Raw genomic sequence first — 26,594 nt, forward strand, 5'->3', positions numbered from 1 at the left:
GCTCCCTATACATTAGAAACAAAAAACCAAGGCAATCACAACCGCCCCCCCCCCCAACCCCTCCAGCCCCCAATATGTTCTTTGAGAAAGGTGCCACTTGCCTCCGCCGCAGCTTCCTCATCCGCAATTTCGGCGGCCGACTTGTGGGAGGGCTTCCAGGCGTTCTGTGCTGCGTGCAGCTTGACATCCTGGTTGAGTGAACTGGACAGTGTGATTACCTTCTTGGGCTTGTCCCCACCACGGCCAGGCTGGCTCTGCCTCCGGCCAGGCCCACCGCCACCCCCTCCGGGGGGCGGCCGGGCCACGCCATTGCGCGCGTACGGAGGCATGAACAAGTGTTCGGGGTGGGCACCACGCCCCATAGGTCCACCGCCTGGGCCACCACCCATGGAAGACTGGCCACCGCCCTGGTACGGGCCTCCTCGGGGAAGGTCTGGAAGCTTGTGCTGCATGGCCTGTAGCGAAGAAACATTTGCAGCCACTGAGCATGACAAAATGACATGACGTCGGGCAGGCTTTCATCTGGTACGTGCCGTTAAAGGCAAATAATAAATCCAGCTAAATCTATAGATTAGTGCAGGAACTAAGCGCTGCAAGGTTTCTGGAACACTGCACTAATAGTCCACATCAACTTAGTATTTGCCTTTAGCATTCCTTTAAAGGCATTCCAATTAATGTTTACAGAGAACTAAACTATATTATGCTTATGCTCCTGAAACTCCGTCATACAGCCCCCCCCCCCCCCCCCCAACTTGTTCAATTTGTCAGTGATTTCAGCTCAACAATGTGACTCCAGTTTGTGCTGTCCAAAGCCATTTGTCACATGTTACCACTCAATTTCACTACAACACATGCACAGAAACCTCCAGTGTCATTGGAACAAATCAATGTTCGGATCTCACTTCGCTGATACACCTCAGCTGAAGTGCCAGATGAAGCGTATCAATGTACTGGACCAGGGATGTAGAAAGGCGACCGCACCAAAAACCACAAGAGGGCTGGTGCAATGCCGTGCATCCTTTAAACCATGTTCAATGTCTAAAGGTCACCCACGCACGGTGAACTTTACGTGAAATCCAGACAATTTAAACCCCAAATTAGCCCCTAACAATGCCGCCCACTGTTAAAGGGGATACACAACAGTTGAGCATGTGCGCATGTCCCCCTCTGGTAAGTGTGCTACAATACCAGCTTTGCAGCGGATTACTTGTGCTTAATGGCACTGGCACCTACGACACACCTGTGCAGTACAGTGACATAGCTTCAGACAGCATTTGCAGCTAGAGCAGCAGCAGCAAACAGAGCTGCATGCCAGAGTGTACCCTTTAACATGACTGCACTGTACAAATGCTGGCAATTAAGGTAGAACACCACGAAATGGTCCAAGTGCAGCAACTTACTGTGTCCTTGATGACATCCAAGTTGGGCAGGCCGAACGGCTTCTTGAGGGACATCGGTTCCCCCTGAAGCATGAGCAAGAACTGCCGGTCGTACTGCTTGCGCCCTTCTGGGTTCACAGGGCTCCACTGGTCCTCGCGGTAGCTGTACTTGAGCAGGGGAGCCTTGGCGTCGCCGCTCTCCTTGCTGCCGCCAGTGCTATTCTCGTCCTCCTCCTCCTCGACCTCCTCATTCTCTTCGCCATCCTCCATGTCGTCTGCGGGACAAGATGCGGGGGCCTCGGAGACGTCCTCATCAGCTTCTGCATCACCCTTCTCCAATGCGTCACTTGGGGCGGTGGTGGCGGGAGCCGTAGCGGCAGCTTCCCTGGAGACCCTCAAGTTTTCCTCATTTTTGATTTTCACCGCCTGCAATTTCAATGAAAGAGCAATTGTAGGTTGCCGCTAGATTCCGTGCTCTATCGGCGCGAGATTAGGTAATGGTGCTTCACTTTTGTTTAATGAATCCACAGCCATCATGCGTGCAGAGATAAACAAAACGCCAAGGTAACTATAGGCAGATGCACTACGTCGTCTTGTACTGCCACAGTATAATGAATGTCCTTTCATGGTTTCGCAACCTCTCGAAACAAAGTCCAGCTGTTGCATGCATGCTTTCAACATTCTAAGAGGAAGCTGCCTGTAGCTACCATTAAATGGCTTATATTGCCAGTGTTGTGTGGGGTGGGATTAAAGCTAGTTTTGTCACATTTACATTTTTTATATTGAACTCGGTCAATGTACAATGAATGGTATATAGCTGCTTGAATCCGAAAAACCGATCTTTCTTTGTATCATTTCTATTACGGACACAGACCCTTCATGGTCACTTGCATGCATCAACCTCAGTTTACGCCAGGACAAAGTTCGCTGTTCCATTAGGCGGAGAGTACACAAGCCGGCAAAGTGGCCACTCATGCTCACCAGTACTTATTCAGAACAGGTGCTCATTCCCACTCACGTCCACAGACGCTCTGAAACATGAACCTCATTAGGTATTAGGGCACCTACGAGTGAAAATGCCAACCTATGAGTAAGCTACTAGCATTAGTTCTGTTGAAGACCGGTATCATGCACGGCAAGATCCCAGTAACTTGCACAGCACCTACCTTTTTGTGCTGCTCATCTTCGCCAGTCGAGGAGTCTGTCTGGTCGGGTGATGTGGGCGTGGTGCTCCGAGCAGCTGGCACTGTAGCAGGCTCTACCTCCTCCGCAGGAGGTGTGACAGTGGCAGCAGCAGGGGTTGCAGCCGTGGTCGGGGGTGCAGGGCTGAGCCTCATTGGGGGACTGGGCGTCCTGGCAGGGGCCTCAGAAGCCACAGCAGCTGCCACACTTGGCTGGGCTGCCGACTGCTGCACAGGGTCCAAGGAGGAAGAGTGCAGCACGTTTGATTAGCTGCACACTCTGCGGTAGCTTATTTTTCACTGAGCAAGAACCAAGCTAGGGTGTGGGAGGGGCATACAGAGTTCGCCGTCAATAAAGTAATGGTAACCCACCCTCCTTCCCATAGTCAATGACAACATAAGAATGCAGTGGCAACACCACTGTTCAATAAAGAATTTCTGCGGATGCGCCGGCCAATTACAGCACCTCTCAACATCATTTGCTTGACGCTGAGCTGGATGTCAAATGAACTTTCAACAATGGTGCCTCTCTCTCAAGAACTGTGTTATGCAATGTGGGGGTCCAGAGGTTGCTACCGAATAGAGGCGTTTTTATTGTAAACTATACATACACCGTATATTACTGCAATCAGCCAATGAAAAATGATAATGCTAAAGTTGGTGGGGTCTTAATATGTGGTCTACTCTGTACTCTCGTCTTGGTACTCTCTGTAGGGCTCCTGCTTCGAGATCGCAATGACCAAAAGAGAACAGGTTTTCAGTGCAACCTTGCTTTCCAATTAAGGAAGCGTTTTTCAAACTGCTAGCTGCACAAGATAGAAAACGGGAAGGAGGGGTTATCAAGTCCCCACACTGGAATCTACACCTGTAATATTTGACGCCTGTTCTGCTCAAACAATTCTCACCTTCAACCTAAATTAAGACACTACAGCTGAACCTGCCTGAATTCCCCAATATACACAGGTAGTGTCCCGAGTTTCTCTTTATTTAGACAACACTCACTTCCCACATGGAAGCTGACAACACTGCTAGCACACCCACCTTTCTCCAATGGTTGCCAGCCCCCAGAAGGATCAGTTCTGTGCACAAGCACAGAGAAATGCCTGAAGGGCAGAGGAGTCGAGAAGAACGCCAGACTCACCTCCTCCTTATCGACAAAGGCATCCATGTCGCCACCCTCCTTGTTCTCCCCCTTCTTGTTCCACTCTTTCATCTTCTTCTTCTTGGCTGACTTTTTGCTCTCCCTCCCTGCAAGACACGAGAGGGAAAACCCAGAGGTGAGATCCTCCTCCCCAGAAGCCTTCTTCGTCTCCCATAAATGAAGAGGGCTAATAGGCAATGGTAGCTAATTAGCACTGCAGTTTAGGCCCCAACACACCCAGCACCATGCACATGAGCAAAATTGGCATCAATTCATAACAAACAGTGTCCTAAAACCTAGTAGAAAGTAATGAAAATCTAGTGTAGATTCAGGGCACGTATGATCTACAGCTTTTGCTGCTCTGCACAGAGTTGCCAAGGCACAGCAACACTCTCTGCTATAACGTCCCACATGACAAAGAAAAACGACAATGGAGGCAGGTAACACTGTGTGGTTCTTTTCACAGTAACACCTTTGTGCGAGAAAACGCAGCATTTCTGGTTGCCTGCCTTGTCACCACACCAACATTCCACACCATGATACAGTGGCAGGGAGAGTGCTTGCCAATGCGCTGCTTTCATATTTTTTTTTTCCCATGAGAAAAGCACATCCCCCAAAAAGGCTAACATAAGAATGCAGCTGTTGGATGTATCACAGCATCGGCAAAGCACCTAACCATGTGTATTGAGTACAATGTCATACAAGACAAATCGCACGTTGCAATTTTCAAAACTTCCTAGCAGTGTTGACCTGCCATCCAGCTGCTTGTCTGGCAGGCTCAGCCTACAAGCGTTAGAACAGATTTTTGGCATTTACATGTTAAAAGCACAATCTGATAATGAGACATGCTGTAGTAGGAGATTCCAGATCAACACAGACTAGCTACCACCCAATGCATGGTACACAAGTATATTTTGCAAAACATTTACATTAGATGTGTTCCATGGGAAAGAAATTTTGCACCGTTAAGGTATTGAAGTTTATAATTTTGGCATTCACTGTAGGTTACAAAGCTTTAAGCATTGTGTCCAGGCTTTGCGAAAATTGCACTGTTCCATAAACTTTCGTAGTCATGTGGACATTGAAGCAGCAGATGGCAACGAAGACAGTGGACAACTTTCAAATGCCGACCCCCTGAGGATGTCTCGTACTGATAACTATGGCAGAAATACAAGGAGAAAGCCATGAAAACCAGCAAAGAACAGGCTGACAAATGTAAACATGTCCAGTAATCACTATCCAGCAAACATGAGAACAGTAAATGTTCTCCTCAAATGGCAATGACGAAGACGTGGTTACGGATTAGTCCTCTAACCTTGTCACCTCCGCTGTCTCAATCATTTGATGTGACAATTGCTCTCCGGTTATTCCAGAATCCCTTGCTGCTTCAAACATATGTGGATCGACTAGTCAAAAAGAAGTGAAACGAGGTCACAGCCATGACCACTTTTTCACCAGCTTTATTTGTACGTTCATGAATGCACCGCCAAAATCGAACGCTTCAATTGAACACTTGTTGTGGGAAGTACGAAAGCTACCATGCTGCTCCTTCAGAGAACTGCTCAGACACCAGTTTTATTAAAGAACAATTCACGAGAGTGCAGCAGCAGCAAGCAAAAACAACTTTTCCAGAATATAGCCAGAAGACTATATATTGCATTTCGTCAACCTTTGGAAACCACAACGAGCACTAGCCAATCCCTGACCAACTTCAGAAACCTACTCACATTTATGAAGAAGTCTTGATCATCAGGCAAATCATTTTTTTTTTACACTGCCAACTGCCATGATTATGCATGAACAGTCGTTGAGTGTGAATGGCTTTGTGAATTTAGCAGATTACTGACTTGCATCAGGTGCAGTATGCACGGCTGTGACAAGCTAGTAGTGACATGTGAACTCGTGTATCTTTTACGTGTGAGCACTTTTAACGTCTAAGAAATGTTATCGCTCAGCGCAGGATGCGTCTACATGTATCGGAAGTTTCTAAAATGTTATCGATGCTTCTAACCGCTGTCTGTTGTCACCGAACTTTGTGTAATCTGATTGCATGTATGCGCGACGCCAATGGTGTAGAACTTTGTGGAAGGCACGCGGGTCCCAGCTGTTCCTCTGGAACCTTCTACGACTCATCTATAAAAGCCGACGCGCTTGACACGCTGACCAGATTTGGTGATCGCCGACTGTGTTTGCCGTTATCGCCATTCTTTAGGTGTAGCCTGTTTTTGTGAGTACAGGTTCGCCCAATAAGTTTCGTCTTTCACAGTATCGCTACTGTGTTCTTTATACGTCACTAAACGTGACAGTAGTTTAAAATGGTGAAATATGAAATGGAACACCTAATCAAATGATTAGTGCTGAAGTGTGGCTTCAAATCTCAGTCACTGAGCAGCTTTGCTAATAAAAGAAACTGGGTTGTGCTCTAGAGCTCTTTAGTGACCTCATGCCATGGTTATACACTGCCTTTTATTACGGTGCACTGTCTTTGTATCAAGAGTAATATTTCTCATGGTAATACTGTCGTTTGATGCAATGTATTTTTATCACTATCAGACTATGTTAATATTTATTGCTGTGTTGCTCACTGCTGTATCAACTGTTTTGGGGAACTGTGGCCTTTTGTCGCAGTTCCCCCTTTCATCTTTGAAGGAAAATAAACCTCAAACCTCAACCACAGCTTGCGCAAGTGCTACGGCATACTATTAATTTTGCGTATGCTGTGCAACAGTACAGCAGACTGCGAAAAGCCTGCCCCAATCAAACGGCCAAATCATCTCAAATTCCTCATAGAAAGCAGAAAAATAGCTCTAACAGAATTCTGTCAATCGGGCTACAATGGTCCATATTACAAACGATCTGCACTTGACAACGTATGAACACAGTACAAGCTCCACCCACAAAACAGCACAGCACCTGTATTTCATGCCTCCACGCTCCTCGGCACATAATGACTGCATCGCGACGTCATGGAAATGAGGGAAGGCAATTCGCTGGCACACCTACACAAATTCTCGTGTTGGAGTTCGCGGGCAGTGTACTTGCCATTGCATCTTTACAGTGTCCTCGACTATAAACAAGGTTCAATCACCCAGAACTACAAGGGCATGCCGCCAACTATGTAAGTTTAGAGTTCAAGGTCACACTGCTAAATGTTTTTCTTATATTTTTAATGAGGCACGGACAATCAAGGAATGCGCGGTAGAAGGGAAAGCAGGCGCTAATGAATAGTTGGGCAATTTTCGCGGCCGGAAAAGATGTACAGCAGTAATTCGGAGGCGAGAGGAGACGGCGTGTCCGTTTCCGCAAGACAATGCGACCAATTATGGAGCGCGTACCAGAAATATCTGGAAAGTAACGCTGGCCGCAGCCATCGCCAGAGTCGCGGAAAAGGTCAGTCGCGTGTCCGACACCGGGAGTCAGACTCCCGACTCACACGCGCTCTTCCCCCCCCCCCCTCACTACTACTCCTCGACTTGGCGGCGAGACCCAACTCCCGGGTTCGTGTGCGACACCCGATCGCATTCCGTCTCCAGCACTGCGCACGACTCCTTCTCCAATTCCTCTCTTCCTCCGAAACGCTAAAAGATAGAGGGGGAAAAAAAAAAAGACGGGGTGAAGGGAACGGCGACCCAGACAGATAACCCGAGAGAGATAGGGGGGGGGGGGAGAACCTTCGTCAAGAGACGTACCCGAGTAATTAGGAAAAACGGCCAGGGAGCGAAAAACTAGTGCCGGCACCTAAGATAACGAAACCGCCGAGTGTTTTTTCAACGCTAGACTGAAAAAAAAAAAACGCACAGATACAAATAACGGTAGAAACGCCCGGACTGAGTCAGCAAACAGCCACGCTCGCGAAAGGGTGCGGAGATGAGTGTGACCTCTTCGCCAATTCTTTGATAAGCCGCAAGGCATGGCTGGCTCGGTGCGTAGCACAAACGAACGCAGCCGACAGGCCGCACCCCGAAAGACTACGACACCACCTCCGGCCAGTCGGCGGCCCAAAGGCAAACCAGCACACCCTCCTCCAACCCCCTTTCTCCCCCCGCTCGAAGAACGACGGGCGTCCAGACGAGAGGCACAAGGGTTAACCAACACGCCAACCAGAGAGCCAAAAGTGGAAACCGCGCCTAACCAGAGGCGGCGGCGGCTCCTCACCGAAAAGACACACGCCTCCGCAAAAAGCTAAGGCAAACCAGAATAATAATAAAAGGCAGCAAAACTACAAGTGCGGCAGGGGGAGCACGCGTCAGGTGTTGCGTGCAGGAGCTGTCGCAAAAACCGGCGATTGCGGCGGCTGCCACGCTACCGGGCGTCATAAAAACACGTAACGAGCAGACTACGACGAAAAGGAGTGGCTGGAGAGCAAGGGTATCCGTGAAAAAAAAAAACAGTAATAGTTATGCAACGCCATGACGCAACGCAACCAACCTCCAGCACCGGCCGACAGACACCACCCCAAAAACCCGCTCGCTCGTGCTCGTTTCCTTCTCTCACCTGGCACGGGGCCGTGCGACGACCCGTTGATCGCCCGGGCCGCCGGAGGCGGCCGCGCGCTCGCCATCATCGGCGCCGGGGACCACGTGCGCCGCGCACTTCGACGACGGGCAACGATCCCCCGAGAGAGCGAGCGAGTCGCTCGACGAGCACGTACTCGCGGCGGGGAGACGACGAAACAGTCAACTCAGCTAGCAACGCGCGCTGCAGCTGCGTAGGTATCCATCGTCACCAACGCGCCGTCGACGATCCCGGCCACCGAGTGATTGTAGTCCTAGCAGCGGCAGCGCCGACAACGAGGACGGCCGGAAGACGTTGTTGCGCCGGGGTGGCGGCGTCGGCGGCGGCGCACATCGGGTGGGGTTACGAGTAGTACGGCGCTAACGGCGGCAGCACAAACAGGACTCCCGGGGCAACCAGCAGCCGTCGTCCTCTTCGGTCAGACCCAACTGCGACGGGCTCGACGCAGCATCCCACGCGCACAGGCTTGCCGCGAAGGCGCGGGGCCGCAAAGTGACCTCGTGGCGGCGTGCCGCTACCAACTGCGTCGCCTCTGGCACGCGGGACGACACGAGCGTGGCCGACGCCGGGCCGAGGGTCGCGGCAACATCATGGCGTCAGGGCCGCCGCTTATCTCTCTTCTTCGCTGTAGGTCTCACGCACGGCACACAAGTCGAGAAGTCGCCGCCGAGAAGTCGCCGCGACACGAGACCGCCCGCAACTCGACGCAGAGACGGCGAAAACGCAGAGGGGGCGAGCCAAGCGGCGGGCCGATGAAGCCACCAGTAGGCAGCACAGCAGCCGTCGCCAGCTCCTCTCTCGCAGTCGGACGGGCCGCAGAGGGAAAGAGAAAGCGACAAAAGGAAGGGAAGAGGGTAGCAGAGCGAAAAGAGCATTCCCGCGGAGCCTTCACCCTCTCTCTCTCGACGTGCACTCCCCCCCCCCACCTACTCTGACGAGTCCTTCGACGGCGCCGGTGCACGCACGCACGCACACGCTCCCTCGACAAATTTAGAAGCGGCAAGCGAGCACGGCTCCGTCGGCGGCGTCCCAGACCAGGAAGGGAAACCCTCCCGGCGGGGCGACCAAGCCAGCCAGGCGGCGGAGAACCAACAGAGAAAGAAACGAAGACGCGTGGGCAGCTGAGGCGGCGAGCACTTTGCTGCGAAGCTCAAAGTCGGCAGGCACGAGAAGCAGCAGCAAACAACCGGGCGACGGCGGCGGCGGTCAGCACAAACGTCCCGAGCCTCCCCCTTTTTCTAACCGGCCAACGTCGTCGTCGGCGCCGCCGCAGACACCGCCTACCGGAGCGAGAAAACGCCGGCGCTGCTGCTGAGAAAACAAAGCACGAAGGTCCCGTCCCCGCTCACTTTCACTGGAACGCACTTATTGTGGGTTTATTTCTTGTGGGTTCGAGTGAACCTGTATGGAGGCCGCGGACTCCCGTCACAACAATCCTTCAACCATCGTTGAAACGAAGACCAGTCGGGTAACATATTATAAACGCACAATGGCTATTGGTCAACGACCAAGTCAAAACTTGACGACGTTTCGCATTGTGAACACACATGCTCTGCGTTCCGAGCCGCCAATAAACTTACGAGTTGGTCAGTGACCAGAAAACATTTGAGTATTTTTTTTTCTCTCGCTCTTCAACCAACGTCACTGGTACCCAGACCACAACCTCTTCCAAACCCGCGGCGGTAGAGAAAAGGCGGGGAAAGAAAAAAGATACAACTTTGCCAAAGAACGGCAATGTGGCTGAGCACAGCCACTGGCGAACAGAGCGCCCGTCTTCCCGCGCGCGAAGCAACGCGTCACACAAGTCTACACACTAAGCGGTTACTATATACAAGCTTCTGCTTTATAGCTTCCGCCTCGAGGTCAGTCTCGCGAGCCGTAGTTCGGACTCCGAAACGGGCGAGACTGGCCTATCCGGAGAGAAGACGGCAACGCAACGTGGCGTGAAACAGCGCGAACCCGCGTAGTACGTGTGTAGTCGACAGGCGGCGAGCCCAGCATTCCGTGCGACCCAGCCGACCGCACACACAAGGCAGACCAGCTGCACGCAATCACGCACCCCCTTCTCTAATTCATTCACGTCCTCGTAACCTCCCCTCTCTCTCTCACTCTCTGTGGCATCGCCGTGCAACGTCACGCCGACAGCCGCCTACGCACGCCCAGTTTGCGTGAGCACAAACGGTCGTTCCATTCATTTCGAGAGAAGTGCGTGGGAGGGGGAAAAAGGTATGCCCCGGCGCCTATCTCTCTCTCCACCGCCAGACAAAATGTCCACTCGCAAGTGGAGGCTGATCGCGGCAGCTGCGCACAAAGGATCATTGTCCGTGAAGAGGGGGAGAGAGAGAGAGAGCTAAACGCGCGACAGGTTAATGCGGGAGACACATGGTGCGATTTTCCGTGCGATCAGTCGTACGGCGCGTCGTGTGCGACTTGCCGCATGCGGCGATTCGGGACACATGGTACGAATGACCGAGCGGCGGCTAGCTCCGCCCAGAACCGGCGCCCCTGCGTGGAAGTTTGGAATGCTGCATAACTTCGAACAGAAAGTGAAAGCAAACGTATTTGCACAGCTCTCTTGTTTGGAACAAACGATGACAATATAAACACGCCCATGGAAGCACTGTAGACGTGTTTCCACAAGGCCGCGTTAGCAGTAACGGCTCCTTTGACAGCCGCCGATGGCTGTGCCGGCAGGCACAGCTCGCCCGGCCACCGAATCCGACACCGGTGGCGCTTGTGACACGATCGCCGATCGCTTGCAGCTCGTAAAACGAAGCGTCTATGTTAGTCGGCACAACGTGTACGCAGTTATCCTACGCTTATATTGCAGCACATTTGATTTCATTGGCGCCGACAGAAGCGAACGAGCATGCCAGGCGAGCTTGCGATCGCTGGGAGACCGTGTAGGCCTAGCTCGCCGGCCGTCTATCCGAGGCCGAGGGCCCATGCCGATGCGTCCGCAGCTCGTAATTAAGCGCCTAAATTCATCAGCACAATCAATGCTTGAACATTTATGTTTTTCTTAAGTGAAAATACGGTTAGTTTTCTCGGTGCCGTTAGTAGCGATGAGTAAACACGCCACTCAGGCGAGCCGCTTCGTATAGACGATTGCTGGCGCATCTGCGCTGACGGCGTCCGTTTACTATATCGCACGACGTTTCATAACATGCACTCTATTGAGGCCACTTTATTCTATAAGTTATTTCGTGTCAGAAACAAATTGCTGCTTATTTATGTGCCGCCGTCAGCGGCGAAAGAGGCCCTCGTTTCGACCAGGGAGGAAAAAAACAGACATGATCGGAGCGGCGAGGCGCTCGCTCGCCGGCTCCGCCCCGTCGGGTCTATGACGTGGCCGTGACGTTCGCGCTACCTGCGCTGTCATTGGCTGCGGTCGCCCGACCGATGCGGCGGTCGCACGAGAATATTCAGCAAGTTGGTCGCATGCGCGGCGTGCGATTCGGCGCCGCGTGCGGGGGATTTGGTTGAGAACCTGTTGAGTGCGGCTGCCGGTGCGAATGGTCGTACGACCGATCGCACCCAAAATCGCACCATGTGTCTCCCGCATAACGCTGACGAACGAACCTAACTCGCAAAGCGAAATTCTCAGTGCAGGGGGCGGGTGGCACGGAAAGCTACGCAGGGAACGCCGCGCCATACAGTAAAACCGCGTATTCGCGGAGAGACCGGTTCTGGAAAAAACCAACCTCGAAACGTCTTAACGCGAAACTTCCTGGTCGACACAAATCGTATCGTACTACAAATACATCTTGTGACCCTAAGTTCAACGAGAGAGCACATTAAAATAAGGAGGGCTACGTTCAGACATGGGAAGCCGCAATCGAGCGGAAACTTCATCACACCGTTTCAAGCGGTACGTTCATTCACTCATCCATCAGCAGTTTGTTAAAAGCTACCATTTCGCGCAACTGCGCGTGTCGTCTTAACTTTCGTCTACCATGAAAGAGGAAGAAGACAGTTATGATACTTTTAGCTAGTTGTTTCTCCTAAAAACGGTCAATGAACATACGATTTTAAATTTTACGACCGGATGCTAGTGCAGCTTCCGGTGAAAAGGGAACGGCTTTCTGCGTCGCCCTGGCGAAAAAAAAATCGGTCCGAGACCGATCGGGGTCATCGTTTTCCGCCCGTTTCGGCGCCTAGGCGGGCGGATTTCGTCTAGTTTTTGCCGCCTCCGCCTGCTCAGACGGAAGAGTGAACGTAGCTTAATAGTGCGAATGCTTACTACCATACCATACGTTACTGGCGCAAACCCGCTTGTAGAGAATCATCGTTCACGTGCAGTACACAAAATTGCTTCGAACGCCACTGCACGAGGACGAATCAGAATGTCCTTGGCCCTATATTTAGCCGATATAAGGTACATACAGGTAATCACTAATATGCTTATTATTACACGTACCCTAAACTATTTTTGCACCTAGTCTCCACAACGGTTCAGGAATTTCTCCCACCGCAGCGCTAAATCCCCTGTGGTAGAATTCGTCCGGCAGACTGTGGAACCACCGTCGGACTGCTGTCTTGGCTTCGCCGTTACAAGTGAATCGCTGTCATACCGGAAACGTGGAAATGACTAGGGGCGACGTCCGGGCTGTATGGTAGGTGATCCAGACTCTCCCAGTGAAATGACCAGAGCTTGTTGGCAGTCCGACGGCGGTTCTACAGCCAGCCGGACGAATTCTACCACAGGGGCCCCTCAAATTTACTGCTGCGATGAGACGAATGTCTGAACCGGCGTGGAGACCGCGTGGAAAATAGTGTAAGGTACGTAGAATAGTACGTTATTTGGTATTACCTGTATGTATACCTTATTTTGGCTAATAAAGAAACAGGGGCAAATACTTTTTGATTCGCTCTCGTAGTTGGATAACTTGTCAATAGATGTTGCTACTAGCAATAGCTACTACGCATTGTATATAGACTACATAGCTACTGCATCGGCTAGGGCACTGCATAGTTGTCCATCCGTTCCAAAGGGAAGGGCAGAGCCACACATCAACCGCCGTGCAAGCTAAAAGCTCTCCAATAAAGCGAAATCGGAAGCACGGCGGAGAGCGACAGTATGCAATAGTACAGCTCGTTATAACATACCTACACATTTCTACCTAATCCATTAAAAAGAAATGGCAAGCCCGCCCTTTTGTATGCATGCCGCGTCCGACTGGGTTTCCCTTCATATCTTCGCGGCCAGAGAGAGATACCAGTCTTCAATTTCATTTGCCTACGAAAGCATAAAGCTGATTTATTTTTTTTCTCAAAGCCCCTCATGCGCATACTTTCCATCAAGGGTGCATGCTGCTTGTTGCACGATGTTGACGGCAGGCTCCGCCCAATACCACGTTCTTCAGAAATAGCGATAAGACGATTTTCCTTTTACGGCCCGGAAAAAAACATCACTTATGCGCCACCACCCCCGTAATCTCTACGCCCAAATGGCCTCCGTTAACGTGGCTCCCTACCCTCTCTCTTTTTCCCCCCTCGAAAGTATAGAAAGCGCGGCGGCGTGCGGTACAGTCACAACGGGACATCGAAGCGAAGGGTCTCCCCCCCCCCCCCCCTCTTCCTGCTAAATCGCACGGATCCAGCGCAACTCCACTTTTACTGGCCACGCAGGCGGTAACGAGAATGTCTGGCACATCGAGAAAGTGGAAACTAAAAAGAAAGAAAAAGAAAAGACCCCGCCCGCCAAATACAAATATACCGGCGGCGATCGGACAGCCAACGTGACACACACACAAGGTGCATGTACGGCACACACTGTCAAACAGAGATTTAGTTCGTATGCAAACATGTTATACATCCCTTGCAGAATACCGGCTCACCAGGGAGGTAAGACAGCACCGACAACGCTAGCACAGAAAATCGCGTGGCTAATACTTCAATCAGTGAGGGTACTAAGTTAATCCAGTGATGTCCTGTCACAGCGAGCCCTCGGGGACAATACCCCCAACTCTTAAGAAAAAGAAAAGAGTTCAACCAATTGTCTACCAGGTTACAATCGAGTGCTGTAAAATTTCGGTAGCGACCTAAATCACTAGCACGCAGTTCTCTCACCGATTTTACTTAGACGAGGAAAACAATTTTTTTTTTTAAGTTTGACGTAACACGAAACGTTTCCAACGTGCTATGGTTGGACAAGGCGTGACGAGGTGTCACTCAATACCAGCGTTGCTACTACCGTCCACGTCACGAAGCTTCGATTACCAGGTATTCCGTGAAGTGCATCATCAGTACGTACACAGACGCGCTCACAGACTCCCTAATGTATGCATATACACGCGCGCATACGCCATTGACGTTTTACACGCGGTGTGCACGATCAAAATAAAGGCTCACACGCTCTCGCTCGGTTGAAGGAGAGGCTGATCGACGGGTTCGAAAAACTTCCTCAAAGAAATATAGGCGTCACGAAAGTCGGTTGTGCGGGTGCTCATTCGTGAGGGGGATCCTTCAACGCGCAACAAGCGCTTCTGCATCCCGCGCCTATCGAAATACGTCCGCTATGGGGCAGGGCAATCGCACCCGCGACCTAGCGCTCAGCAGCAGCAGCAGCAGCAGCAGCAAAACGCGGCTCGTCACTGCAACGGGTCGGCCAAGAAGCGACTTTTTCAATACGACCCCAAGGCTCAGCAAACACCCCAGCGCAGAGAGCCCTACGACTACCCGACGAAGTCGACGAGAGCCGGCGCAAACGCGTTTCCGAAGACTACAGCTACAGCCAGGAGGAAAGGAAAAAACGAAACGGGGGAGGTGGGAGGGGAGGGCAACGCTGGTCGAGGCTCCAGAAACAACGCCGGGGCATGGCAGCATTCCCCTCTCGCGTAACAGTCCCAAGGACGGATAATTTTGTCGCGCGCGAGCGGTTTTTTTTGCTTTCCCGGTTTCGCATCGCGCAAAAACGTCGCGGCGGGGACGGCGCCTAGCCGCGACGTCGGCGGCGCGAGATCGAGGGGGGTGATGGGTGAGGTGGGGAGGGGTAAGCCAAAGGGGAAAGCGACCACCAAAGGCGATTATCAGACGCGCGCGCGCGCACACACACGCAATTTACTAAAAGACGTGTGCAGACCGATACACTTCCAAACTAAACTGAACACTTTACCCGCCACGTTATATCCGCACCGCCTGTGGTCGCAACCCATGGTGGGCGCAACTTCCGCAAGGGCTAAGCGCGTCACAAGGAAACCGTGCGCGTACTGGTCCGAAAACGCGCGCGCGCCAATGAGAGAGAAAGTTTGGCGAGAACTGGATAGGTTAGCCGAACGAAAAAATGTTAACATGACAATAGAGTATAACGGATTGAATAAGTGTGTGTGTGTGTGTGTGTGTGTGTGTGTGTGTGTGTGTGTGTGTGTGTGTGTGTGTGTGTGTGTAGAGAGAGAGAGAGAGAGAGAGAGAGAGAGAGAGAGATGCATGTTCTTACACAAACTCGGGAATGCGGCCAACAGCGAGCACAATGTTTCGTGCGCTACTGTGTGTAGCTCCCGCCGTTGCAGCTATGGCGTTACGCCGCAACGTTCGACGTCGCGTGTTCGCGATCTCGGCGGCGGCTGCATTTTAGATTAGGGGCACGTTAATAAACACCCGGTGTTCAAAATCAATCTAGCGTACCCCATCATATCGTGGTTCTGGCACGAAAAAAAAAAATTCTTTTTTAGACGCGCGAGCAATCGTACCTTAGGCTCCTTTCGTTTGGTTCAACGGGACACCGAAACGCCGAATAAATTAAGACGAAGTATTACTTGCAAACGTTACTTTTCGCTCAATTTCGCCAGAAATAGGCTGATTGCTAGAAAATTAAAAGGAAGGCAACTTCAATTCCAAAACAGCGTATGTACGCCAACTGCAGCGTCGCGGACGTTTTAAAGGCATACTCTCGCATTTGGACCGTGGTGGCGCGGCAGAAGTTCTAGAAACTTGCAGAGAACAGTCTGTGCCTCCATCCAACCCTCTCCCGTATTCTCAAACGTTCGTGCACTCAAAGCTCTTGCTCCATCCACTCAATGGATGGATGGATGGATGCTCTGAGCGTCCCCTTGGGAACGGGGTGGTGGGTTGCGCCACCAAGGTCATATTCTGTTGCCTAACGTCCTACCTCCGTTAAAAAAAACAACGATAAATTCCCATAAATATAAACTTTCTGAACCCCTATTGTGAACTTTGCTTTTCAACGCCTCCGTTGTTTCTTCCACCAACCTTCCAATCGCCGCTTACTAATATGCTGCGGACATGTTTACTTTCCCCCAGCTCTCGCTGAACCCAAGATTCAAATAGGCCAGTGGAGCCTAAATCGACCGCTGGGCAGATATCATCATTATCATCATCATCAGCCTGGTTACGCCCACTGCAGGGCAAATGCCTCTTTCATACTTCTCCAACTACCCCGGTCATGTACTAATTGTAGCCATGTTGTCCCTGCAAACTTCTTAACCTCATCCGCCCACCTAACTTTCTGCCGCCCCCTGCTACGCTTCCCTTCCCTTGAAATCCAGTCCGTAACCCTTAATGACCATCGGTTATCTTCCCTCCTCATTACATGTCCTGCCCATGCCCATTTCTTTTTCTCGATTTCAACTAAGATGTCATTAACTCGCGTTTTTTTTTCCTCACCTAATCTTCTCTTTTCTTATCCCTTAACGTTACACCTAACATTCTTTCCATAGCTCGTTGCGTCGTCCTCAATTTAAGTAGAACCCTTTTCGTAAGCCTAATAATAAAACATGCTCCATCGTTTCCCTAGCTTTAACGCAGCAAGCACATGCTTCTTATACCTTGCTTTATAAGCGCGTGTTCTAAAGCATCCCGATCTCGCTTCGAAAAGTGTAATCAGCTTCCCTTTGAGTTATCATAAATTGTTTCTTTCCTGATTTCGTTTTTCCTCTTAAGTGGCTGCTCACAGCACGTTTATTTTCCACTGCCGCCACTCATGAGATTATCTCAGCCTCTCTGACTTTCCGCTTGACGTTGTTTGTTGCCATGCTGCTCACAATACAGGTCGCATGCTTGCTGGAAAATTTCCTGGTTTTTTCCCTCCACTGTGAATCAATGTTCTTCCTGTACAAATACCTGAGAACTGTCCCAGCCCATTTACTTTCATATTCCTCAGTCGCTCTTCATACTCAATTTTACTGCGAGCTTCCCTCAATTCAACTGAAGCTGTGCCGGGACATATGGGCTGGACTAATTTTGTAGTCTTCCTGTGAGCGCCCAATGCGAGGCGTCCCACTGACCTTTGGATCCCATCGAGTCCTGATTGTGCCCTGATTTCAAGCAAACAACCGCATTTCCGAATGTAAGCACTGGAACCATTACACCACCTTTCCACATACCCCGGAGCACCTCGTACTTATTGTATCCCCAAAGCGCTCTGCGTTTCATTATGGCCGCATTTCTCTTCCCCTTTGCTATTATTTTTTCCTGCGTTTCCATATATCTACCGACTTCGTTTATCCATATACCAAAGTCTTTTATGCTCTTGTACCCGAGGTATTTCCTGGCCCTGAATTGACACAGTCTGTTCACCGTTTTCATTGAATACCATAACACCACACTAAACGCCACGCTTAACGCTACGCTTTAACACCACGCTTTTAACGCTAAATTTTAGACCTAGATTCTCGCCTTCGTGTCCACAGATATTATCCAGGCTTTGCAAATCGCACTTTGCTTGTTAGGTAGCAAGACAATGTCGTCCGCATAAAACCAGTACGCAACTCGACCCGGTCGAACACAGCACCGCCTCTCGGACGGAAAAAGACACTAGAGAATTTTAGTGCGTCCGGTATTCCGGCAAGCGCGGGCGGTTTGCCGGATGAGGTAGGGCGTAAGCGTGAGCGGCCAGATTGGTGGCGCCAGCTCGTGGTGCAAAGCTGAAGCAAGCAAACACAAAGCCAATTACTATATCCTGCTTAGCTGCTGGTGCAAATTTTCGACAGCGGCGTAATCGTGTTCACAATTACGCCGCTCCCGAACATTTGCACCAGCAGCGAAGCAGGATATAGTGGGTTACTGAAATTTTAGCTCTGTGTCTGATTGAACTCCACGCCAGCAGGGGGGCTCTCTGGCCGCTCCCGTTTACGCCCCCGCCCATACGGCAATCCGGCCAAACCACCCCCGTTTGCCGGAATAGCGGACACGCTAAAAGTCTATTAACGCCTTTCAAGAATTGTCGTGGAGCGTCAGCGAATAGCAGTGACCACTTCCGTCGAAGGGCAGCGCAGCCATCCACTTCCAGGAGTCGAGGGCAATTTAGACAGTTTTAGTTTAGCGTACGCTTTAATATGGCGGGTCGTTACTGCACATGCGCAGAAACGCTAAACAACCCATAGCGTTATTTCTCAGATTTAGCGCTAGTGTCTTTGCGTAGTTTGCGGTAAATACGGCGGCGGTCCCGGCTGCCCGCTAGCAAATGAATTCGCCGTTGCATTTGTGAAATGCACTTCGTTCGTAGCAAACGACTGCGTCAAGGGCTTTCACTTAGTCCCAGGCCCTTCGTCGAGAGAATTTTATGGATAACCTTGCGGAGTTGGGAGATAGCCGCGACCACAACTTATGGCCTCCTAGATCGGAAGATCGCAGGCCAACTAAAGCTGCAATAAACGTGAGCTGCTTACCGTACGCTGTACTATAGCGTGCGCACTCGCGGCCACGGCAGCAAATGCGAATTATCGCTTCAACCTCACTAAATAGGGGTTTAGAAAGGAAAATGAGAGGCGCGCGCGATTTGTCGCACCATCTGCCATTGTCGGAGATAACGCTGCCGAAAAATAGAAAGCGTTCCAAAGCCGGGGACGAACGCGTTGCTACAACGCAAACTGTCCCTGCATGCAGCCGCATGCTGCTGCATGCTGCTGGCTGGACTAGGAAAAAAAAAAAACGAGGTCTCCCGGGGACGAAAAGGAATACTCGAGCGGCGTGTTTCCCAACTGGCGCGATCCGGACAACCACGCGCAAGTGTCGGTGCATCGATTCCACGCGATTCAGTCACAGCTGCGCGAGAAAAACAGTTCATCATCATCATCATCATCATCATCAGCCTGGTTACGCCCACTGCAGGGCAAAGGCCTCTCCCATATTTCTCCAACAACCCCGGTCATGTACTAATTGTGGCCATGCCGTCCCTGCAAACTTCTTAATCTCATCCGCCCACCTAACTTTCTGCCGTCCCCTGCTGCGCTTCCCTTCCCTTGGAATCCAGTTCCTGGAATCCAAAAAACAGTTACGTGTGGCCTTCTATGCAACCAGTTTTCCTTGTGTGTGTGTGTGCGTGTGTATGTGTGCATACAAGTCGCGTACACAGCCTTGTGCTACACGACGCAGCTTCCTTCCTAGGCTTAGCTATTGAAGCCCGACGGCTGGCTAACCGCTCGAGAGTAACACACTTACACCTCGAGAGAGAGAGGGAGAGAAGGGATGGTGCAGTGGCGCGCCCCAGATGCGATAACGATGTGGTTTGCGACTTATGCAAGAGACCTGCATATATGCAACGCGCACGCGCAACGCGCCCAGTGCACGATTCCCTCCCCCACCCCCTACACCTCGCGGATGCGGCGCGCACACACAACACACAAAACAGCGTCGCACGCACTGCTTACGCCCGACCCGAACTACAAAATGCAGTGACGGTTACCGATAGGAGCGCGCCGGAGAGCAAGCGAGCAAGCAAACGTCCCGCAGCCTTTACAATTCACTTCCGCGTGCGTTCGATACAGGGAGGACGTGTTACAGCCTGCCGCCGAAGCAGGAGAGGCGGCAGCGATGGTTAAGCGGTGATCACGCCAGAACAAGGCGGCCGCGATAAAACTGCTGCTGCTACTGCTACGAGGGGAACAAGGTTCAACGACCGACGTCCGCGCATGTACAGGGCAGAAGGGGAAGAGAGATCAGGGTTGAACGACTAGTGCGAGCACAGTCCCTTGAAGATGACGATTTGGTGTTTCGTGGCGCAAGGGACGGGCAGACAGCCATGCCGAAAAAGTTTATTTCAACCTCCCCTGTCGGATTTCGAAGTTACCAGAGATAGAAATGTTATTGTGTTGGCCGTTTTGCGATTGCCGCACGTTAAGAGAAAAAAAAAAAACGCTTTCGCTATAAGCTGTATTTTGGTAGAGAGAGAGACAGAGAGAGAGGTTATACCGAAATGCTGCCTGTTAACAGTTCCAATCTTTTCGGAACAAAAGTAAGTGCAGTGAACGCCGTATCGCGTTCGATCGTGCGAGCTTTTCCCCAGAGATGTGCGAAAAACTTAGCGCAGCCTCATTGACCGCTGAGCAAGAAAGGACCACACTGTCCCGAAGCACAAAGATTACCTGGTTCAGCCCGGCAGACGGATGATGCAATAACGGCCAAACGCGATTTTTTTTTTTTTTAGTCGGTCGCCTAATCCAACTACACACACCGTGTGCGGTAGTAAGCTATCCTCACAAACTGAAGCCAGACGATTCTGGAAATCGAGCTGGCTGCAAACCCGCATTGTTTACACGTTGAGAAAGGAACCGTAGAAATGCCAGTTTCCATCTTCGGTGACACCGACACGACACGCGCCGCCGAATTGTCGCAGTTGCGTAGCACGCGTGCTTACTACACCCATTGCTGCCGTTTGCCTACAAAAAAAAAAAAAGAAGAAACGGGGGCAAGCCGGCGGGGCGCCCTATTTCACAGCTCCACGGCGATGCCACGGCGCTAACCCCAATAGTGCCGCCGCTTAGAGCGCACAAAACGTGTGCCGCTCATTTGCCAGCCCGCTTATTAACCCTTTCGCCGGGAGCCTATAGCACCAATGCGGAACCAGGAACATGCGCGCCAAAAAAAAAAAAAAAAATAGAGAAGGGACGTACTTCATCTAGTTTCTCTTAGGCATGCACGTTCACACTGAGGCGGTGTAAACTTCCAACGAACGACATCAAAGCAACAGCGGCGTCTTCAGAACGCGCCGCCTTTTACTGGCGGCCGTGGCAAGGACAATTTGATGCGGGCCAGAATGCAAAAATGTGCTAATTACTACTGTGCTCACTTCACGAGAAGTAGCACTGACACGCAGTTGTCTTCATCGTTTTTTCTTCTTTAGTGAACAACACGCCTTCGTGTTTACCCTCCTTACTGCTAACGATGCCAGCAAAATTTATGTTCAGTAACGACCCCGGCCGTCCCGTTTCTTCTGCCCGCACTCGCACGTGCCACCAGTCGCAGCGACCGTAGGAACGGGACCAGACAACGCATCGAGGCGTTATGAGGCAGCATCTCCATTCTTGATACGCAAAAAAAAAAAAAACGTTTTCACAGAATCACATTATTACAGTAGGTTTGTTCGATTCAGAAAAAAGGCGCACGGCACCGCAAACGAAAAGGTACAGGTGGTGTGCGCCAGTTATGACGGGTGTGCCTGGCTGCACTCCCACTCACTGCCAAGATTCCAAGGGTGCGTGGCACCACGGAGGCACCTGGCCTCGCACCCCCCGTTCAATAGAGCACGGGGCTTCACGGGTGCACCGCAGCAACTCGGGGAGTCGAAGGCCTAGGTGCAGTCAAAAACTTGGCTGAATGGAATAAACCTAGTTAATCACGTAGAGAGCTAGGAAGCTTGCAAATGCGAGGTCCGTTAGAAAAGTATCCGACCTTTTATTTTTGTTTGTTTTGCGAACACCTGATGGATACGAAACAAGCGGTCTTGCATCAGCCGACCTTGAACCATCGTGCGCATGCGCGAATTCTTTCCCCGCCTGCCGATAGCGTCCGCCGCTGGGACGCAGCGTCTGCGTGAGGTAGTGCGCAGTGCTCTTGTCGATTTTTTTTTGTTGTTGTTGCAAGGAAAATGGCAGAGCAACTGGAGCAGCGCCACTGCATCAAATTTTGCCAGAAACTGGGCGACAGCCAAGTGGAAACCATTCGGAAGATTCAGACGGCTTGCGGCAACGATGCTATGAGCAGCACACATATTAATTAAGGAGTGGTGCAACCGGTTTCGCTCTCCACCGCACATCGGTGGAGAGCGAGCCACGCTCCGGTCGGCCATCAACATGCCGAAATGATCAGGTCATTGCCGAAGTGAACGCTGTGGTGATGCGGGACCGTCGTGCGACTATGCGACAAATTGCGGAAGAGGTGGGCATCGGCACTTTTTCTGCGCATTCCATTATGACCGAATATTTGGCCATGAAGAGAGTTGCGGCGAAATTCGTTCCGAAGCTGCTCACGGTGAAGCAAAGCAACTTCGTGTTGAAGTCTCACAGGGCATGCTGGATTTCACAAACAGTGACCCCGACGTCATGAACACCACAATCCCTGGTGACGAGTCTTGGGTGTACGGGTAAGACCCGTAAAAAAAATCCCAGTCGTCACAGTGGAAGCGTTCCAGTCACCAAGACCAAAGAAGGCAGGCCAAGTGCGCAGCAACGTCGAAGTGATGATGTCTGCTTTCTTGGACTCCCGTGGTGTGGTACACCACGAGTATACGCACCATAGGGTCAAACAACCACCAAAGAGTACTATGGAGATGTCCTCCGTCACCTACGTGATGCTCTGCGGCGCAAGAGACCGGAGTTGTGGTCAACAGGAAATTGGCGCATCCGTCACCACAATGTTCCTGCACATTCTTCGCACTTGATTCAGAGTTTTTTGGCGAAAAACCACACTACTGTAGTTCAACAGGCTCCTTACTCTCCTGATATGGCCCCCCTTCGACTTCTGGCTGTTTCCCAAAATCAAGAGGCCATCGAAAGGAGCGCGACTTCAGACAAGAGAGGACATTATGGCTGCAACGACAGCTGGGCCAAACTCCATTCCAAAATAAGCCTTCTCGGAATGCTTCCAACAATGGCAGCACCGCTGGACGAAGTGTGTGGAGTCCAAGGGAGACTGCTTTGAGGCTGATTACGTTTCCAACGCCCCAGTTATGCCAATTTCTTCGGCCAAAGGTCGGATACTTTTCTAACAAACCTCGTACTTTTCTTTCGTTGTTTCCTGCTAGGATTCGGAGGGTCTGGACATTCCTTATAAACGCATAAAAAGAAAGCGAAACGAAAACGTCGCGTCGTTACATTCATCTGAGTGATCGCTCCTCTTCTACGCTCGCACACGGACGGCAACCCTGACATCGGTCGGCGCTCTCTCTCTCTCGCGCGAGATGACAAGACCTAGCGTCCTTCGCAGTGCGATGCGCGTTGCACAAGACGCTGGCGGCTGGCTTTCCCTTTCGCTGCAAAGGAGCGCGAACGGCGTGCATCGACCGTTGCGCAACACGGGCAACGACAGCGTATGCGACTCGGTAGCCGACGGCGGCTGGTCTATACCGGAGAACGTGTCGGCAATGCCGCCGAACGGCAGCCGCATCCCTTCGTTCGAGACCGCCCACCCGTTCGTCCCGTCTCTCCACGCGAAACCGCGCAAAAGGGCGCGGCGCGGGTGGCATCTAGGAACACCCAGCGTTTTAAATTGTGGGGTTTTACGTGGCAAAACCACTTTCTGATTATGAGGCACGCCGTAGTGGAGGACTCCGGAAATTTCGACCACCTGGGGTTCTTTAACGTGCACCTAAATCTAAGTGCACGGGTGTTTTCGCATTTCGCATTTCGCCCCCATCGAAATGAGGCCGCCGTGGCCGGGATTCGATCCCGCGACCTCGCGCTCAGCAGCCCAAACCCAGCGTTGCCTCTACTGACAACGGCTCCACATGCAGTTGGAGGAGAGCTTGTCAACGTACGTATCAACTCACCCCTTCAGCGGGATACCGGAGACGCGGGCGCGAGCAGCAAACTTTGCAACAAAAGGGCGGACGCATGCCGTCGCCCACAAAATTCTCAACTCCTCTCAGCCCCCCACCACGAGGCCCATTCAACTCACATGGGTCCCCGCGCACGCGGGCCATCCAGGAAACGAAGCCGCCCATGACACCGCTCGAGCGTGCGTCAACCGAGCAGGGCAAGCCGCCGAGCCAGGGAGCGCCCGTGATCGAATGGTCACATACCACGAAATTTCACTCCACTAGAGAGAGCAACGACTCCACCATCCTCCGCCTTACAAAATACTAAATTAAGAGCAGGTGACGTGGCGCCAGCTACAATCTCGCACATTTCTCTCCCCCCGCCCTTTTGAGCACTAATGCACCGAGGGCTGTTCTCTCCGGAACGTGTCTTATGCGGAGCCCCAAGAGCCGATTTCCACCGCATACTGTACATATGCTCCGAGTTCCAGCCGCCACCAGAATGGCAACTCAGTGACCTCGAGCGATGGGAGGTCGCGGTGTCCAGCTCCGACCCAGCTGTCCAATAGCAGCTGGTGGGCTGGGCTTCGGAAGTCGCCGGACATCACCGACTGCCGGCCACTTCACGAGATCAAGGGCCAAACCAGGCATAGCTTAAGATATGGCCCAATATTTATTAAAGTTTATCGCCACCACCACCGAGCAGCCGCGTTGGTGGTGCAACCTTCTGGAGCATAGTTTAATCAGAACGGGCATGAAGCTATTACTGCTAGGACGAACGATCTTTCTACTTCGCTGGTGGTTGTAAAGCGTCGACAGTGAAGTAATCGTCAACGCGGAGCTATTTAATACGTCAGCAGTTTAGAAGTTGTCAAAGCGAAAACAAAAAAAAGAAGTATGTGTGTGAAGTGCGGGAAGCCGGTCACGTTGTGCAGGCAGCCGGAGGATGGGGGGAGCTTAAAAGAGCGTGTATATATATATATATATATATATATATATATATATATATATATATATATATATATATATATATATATATATATATATATATATATATTGCAACTGGCGGTGGTCTGCTCGAGACCATCATCAGTTGCACTTTGCTCCTCGACGAGACCGGACGTGTGTTATGGATCCGGGGCCTCGAAAGAAGCGCGACATAATGGTAACGCATCTCTCTCGCATTCACCGCTAAATTGCGAGCGACTTATTTCGCTGTCCTTTTCTTTTTCCTTTCTCCGACGAAAACACGCACGAAACAAACGCTTCTAAGGCGATGAGGTCGGACAAAGCGCCACAAGATGTCGTTGCAAGCGACGGTGGTGCCCGGTTTCCCGACTCGCCGTGGACGACGGCAGCGGACCCGGTAGCGACATCCTGTGGCAATTCGTTCAGCCTCAGAGCGGCAGAAACATTTCCATTGCACGATTTACATTCACAACTGTGCTGCACAGAGTTGAACCGCACAGCTGGTGTGTAATACGAAAGCAGGAGGGGAGAGGGGGGTGTATAAGCAGCAGACGAGCGTGCCTCTCGATGTAAGCTCATGCGAACCACTAAGTTCGAAGAAGGAATGTGTGTAGGAAGGAAGAAAGTTCGCAACCCAAAAACAAGCCAGAGCATCGTTTGCTCGGCGACTCGGGGGTTGCGCACCCACGATATTAGGTGACGGCTTGTTAGATCCCCACTCCTTACACATTTCCTGCAAAGGCAAAAGCCTGCTGCAGCGTACCGCATTTAGCTGTCCCTGTTGCCTGAGCCCAATCTCGGCAATATGCCTACCCCATTTATTCCACCGTTAACCCGCAGTCGGCTCGTGACACGAGCTTCAAAGCCAGCGTCACAACCGTCTCTCATCGTAGAAGGACTACAGGAACAACGCACACAGAAGTTAGTGAGTGAGAGAGAGAGACATGCCCGAGAGACTCGGACGACTTTCCCGTTCAGACAACCGTAATTATAGAAGCAGCAGCAGCAGGCGCCGAAGCTCCTCGGCGTACGAGTACTTCAAATTCTTATCGATATTAAAAAATGAAGTTATCGCTCAGGTTTATGCTTGACTATGTTTTATAGTGGCACTATTAATCTGTCATTTCTATTGGAGTTAGCTACCAAACTTTACCAAGCTCTGCAAATAAATCTTTAATCTCTCGGCACCATTTAGTGGTTCAGCAACTGGTGTTGGTGGTGAGATACTCACCACGCACGCCGTGGCGGCTCTCGCTAGGCGGCAGCGGAGGACCAGGCGCCGGCCGGATGTCGAAACGTAGCCGCCGGCAGAGCGACGCCCATGGACAACACACGCTCTACGAGCAGGCACACTTCACGCGGTCCAACGCAATCGCCGCAAACAAAACGCACGGGGCGAGGGGGGCGCACTCCGCACACGACACAACACTCGGCTGGGCGAACACGGCATCCTCCTACATCCAACACACACACAACACGAACAAGCAGCGGGAGAAATGTCGACTTCGAAATCTCTTCGGATTGAGGGAGTCTTGAATAGCCCCAAGGGTGGTGGTCGCAGAGGGTTGTCGTCCCGGATGTTGTTGGCGCACAACTGGCAAACACGGTCGGGAGGGGTTACGCACGTAACTTTCCGTACGCACAGAAAGAGAGACTGAGAGTGTGAACACGCTGTGTCAGGCAGCAGAGTCTCGACA

The 26,594-nt window shown here is 51.6% G+C and overlaps 1 protein-coding gene across 8 annotated transcripts in view; it reads right to left on the reverse strand.

The window, feature by feature from the left end:
• LOC135899836 (eukaryotic translation initiation factor 4 gamma 1-like) overlaps positions 1 to 26,594 on the reverse strand; it is a 142,686-nt gene that overhangs the window by 26,635 nt on the left and 89,457 nt on the right. For 7 of the 8 annotated variants that reach the window (XM_065429212.1, XM_065429209.1, XM_065429208.1 and 4 more), the window contains 4 exons: positions 3,702 to 3,808; positions 2,546 to 2,788; positions 1,401 to 1,805; positions 102 to 455 (listed from right to left, as the gene is read on the reverse strand). In XM_065429212.1, the coding sequence (XP_065285284.1) occupies positions 102 to 455; positions 1,401 to 1,805; positions 2,546 to 2,788; positions 3,702 to 3,808 (1,109 nt within the window). The remainder of the gene's footprint in view (positions 1 to 101; positions 456 to 1,400; positions 1,806 to 2,545; positions 2,789 to 3,701; positions 3,809 to 26,594) is intronic. The other variant, XM_065429206.1, reaches the window with a different exon arrangement.

Source organism: Dermacentor albipictus, chromosome 2 (genome assembly GCF_038994185.2).
Source record: "Dermacentor albipictus isolate Rhodes 1998 colony chromosome 2, USDA_Dalb.pri_finalv2, whole genome shotgun sequence".
In the NCBI taxonomy this organism is placed as follows: Eukaryota; Metazoa; Arthropoda; class Arachnida; order Ixodida; family Ixodidae; genus Dermacentor; species Dermacentor albipictus.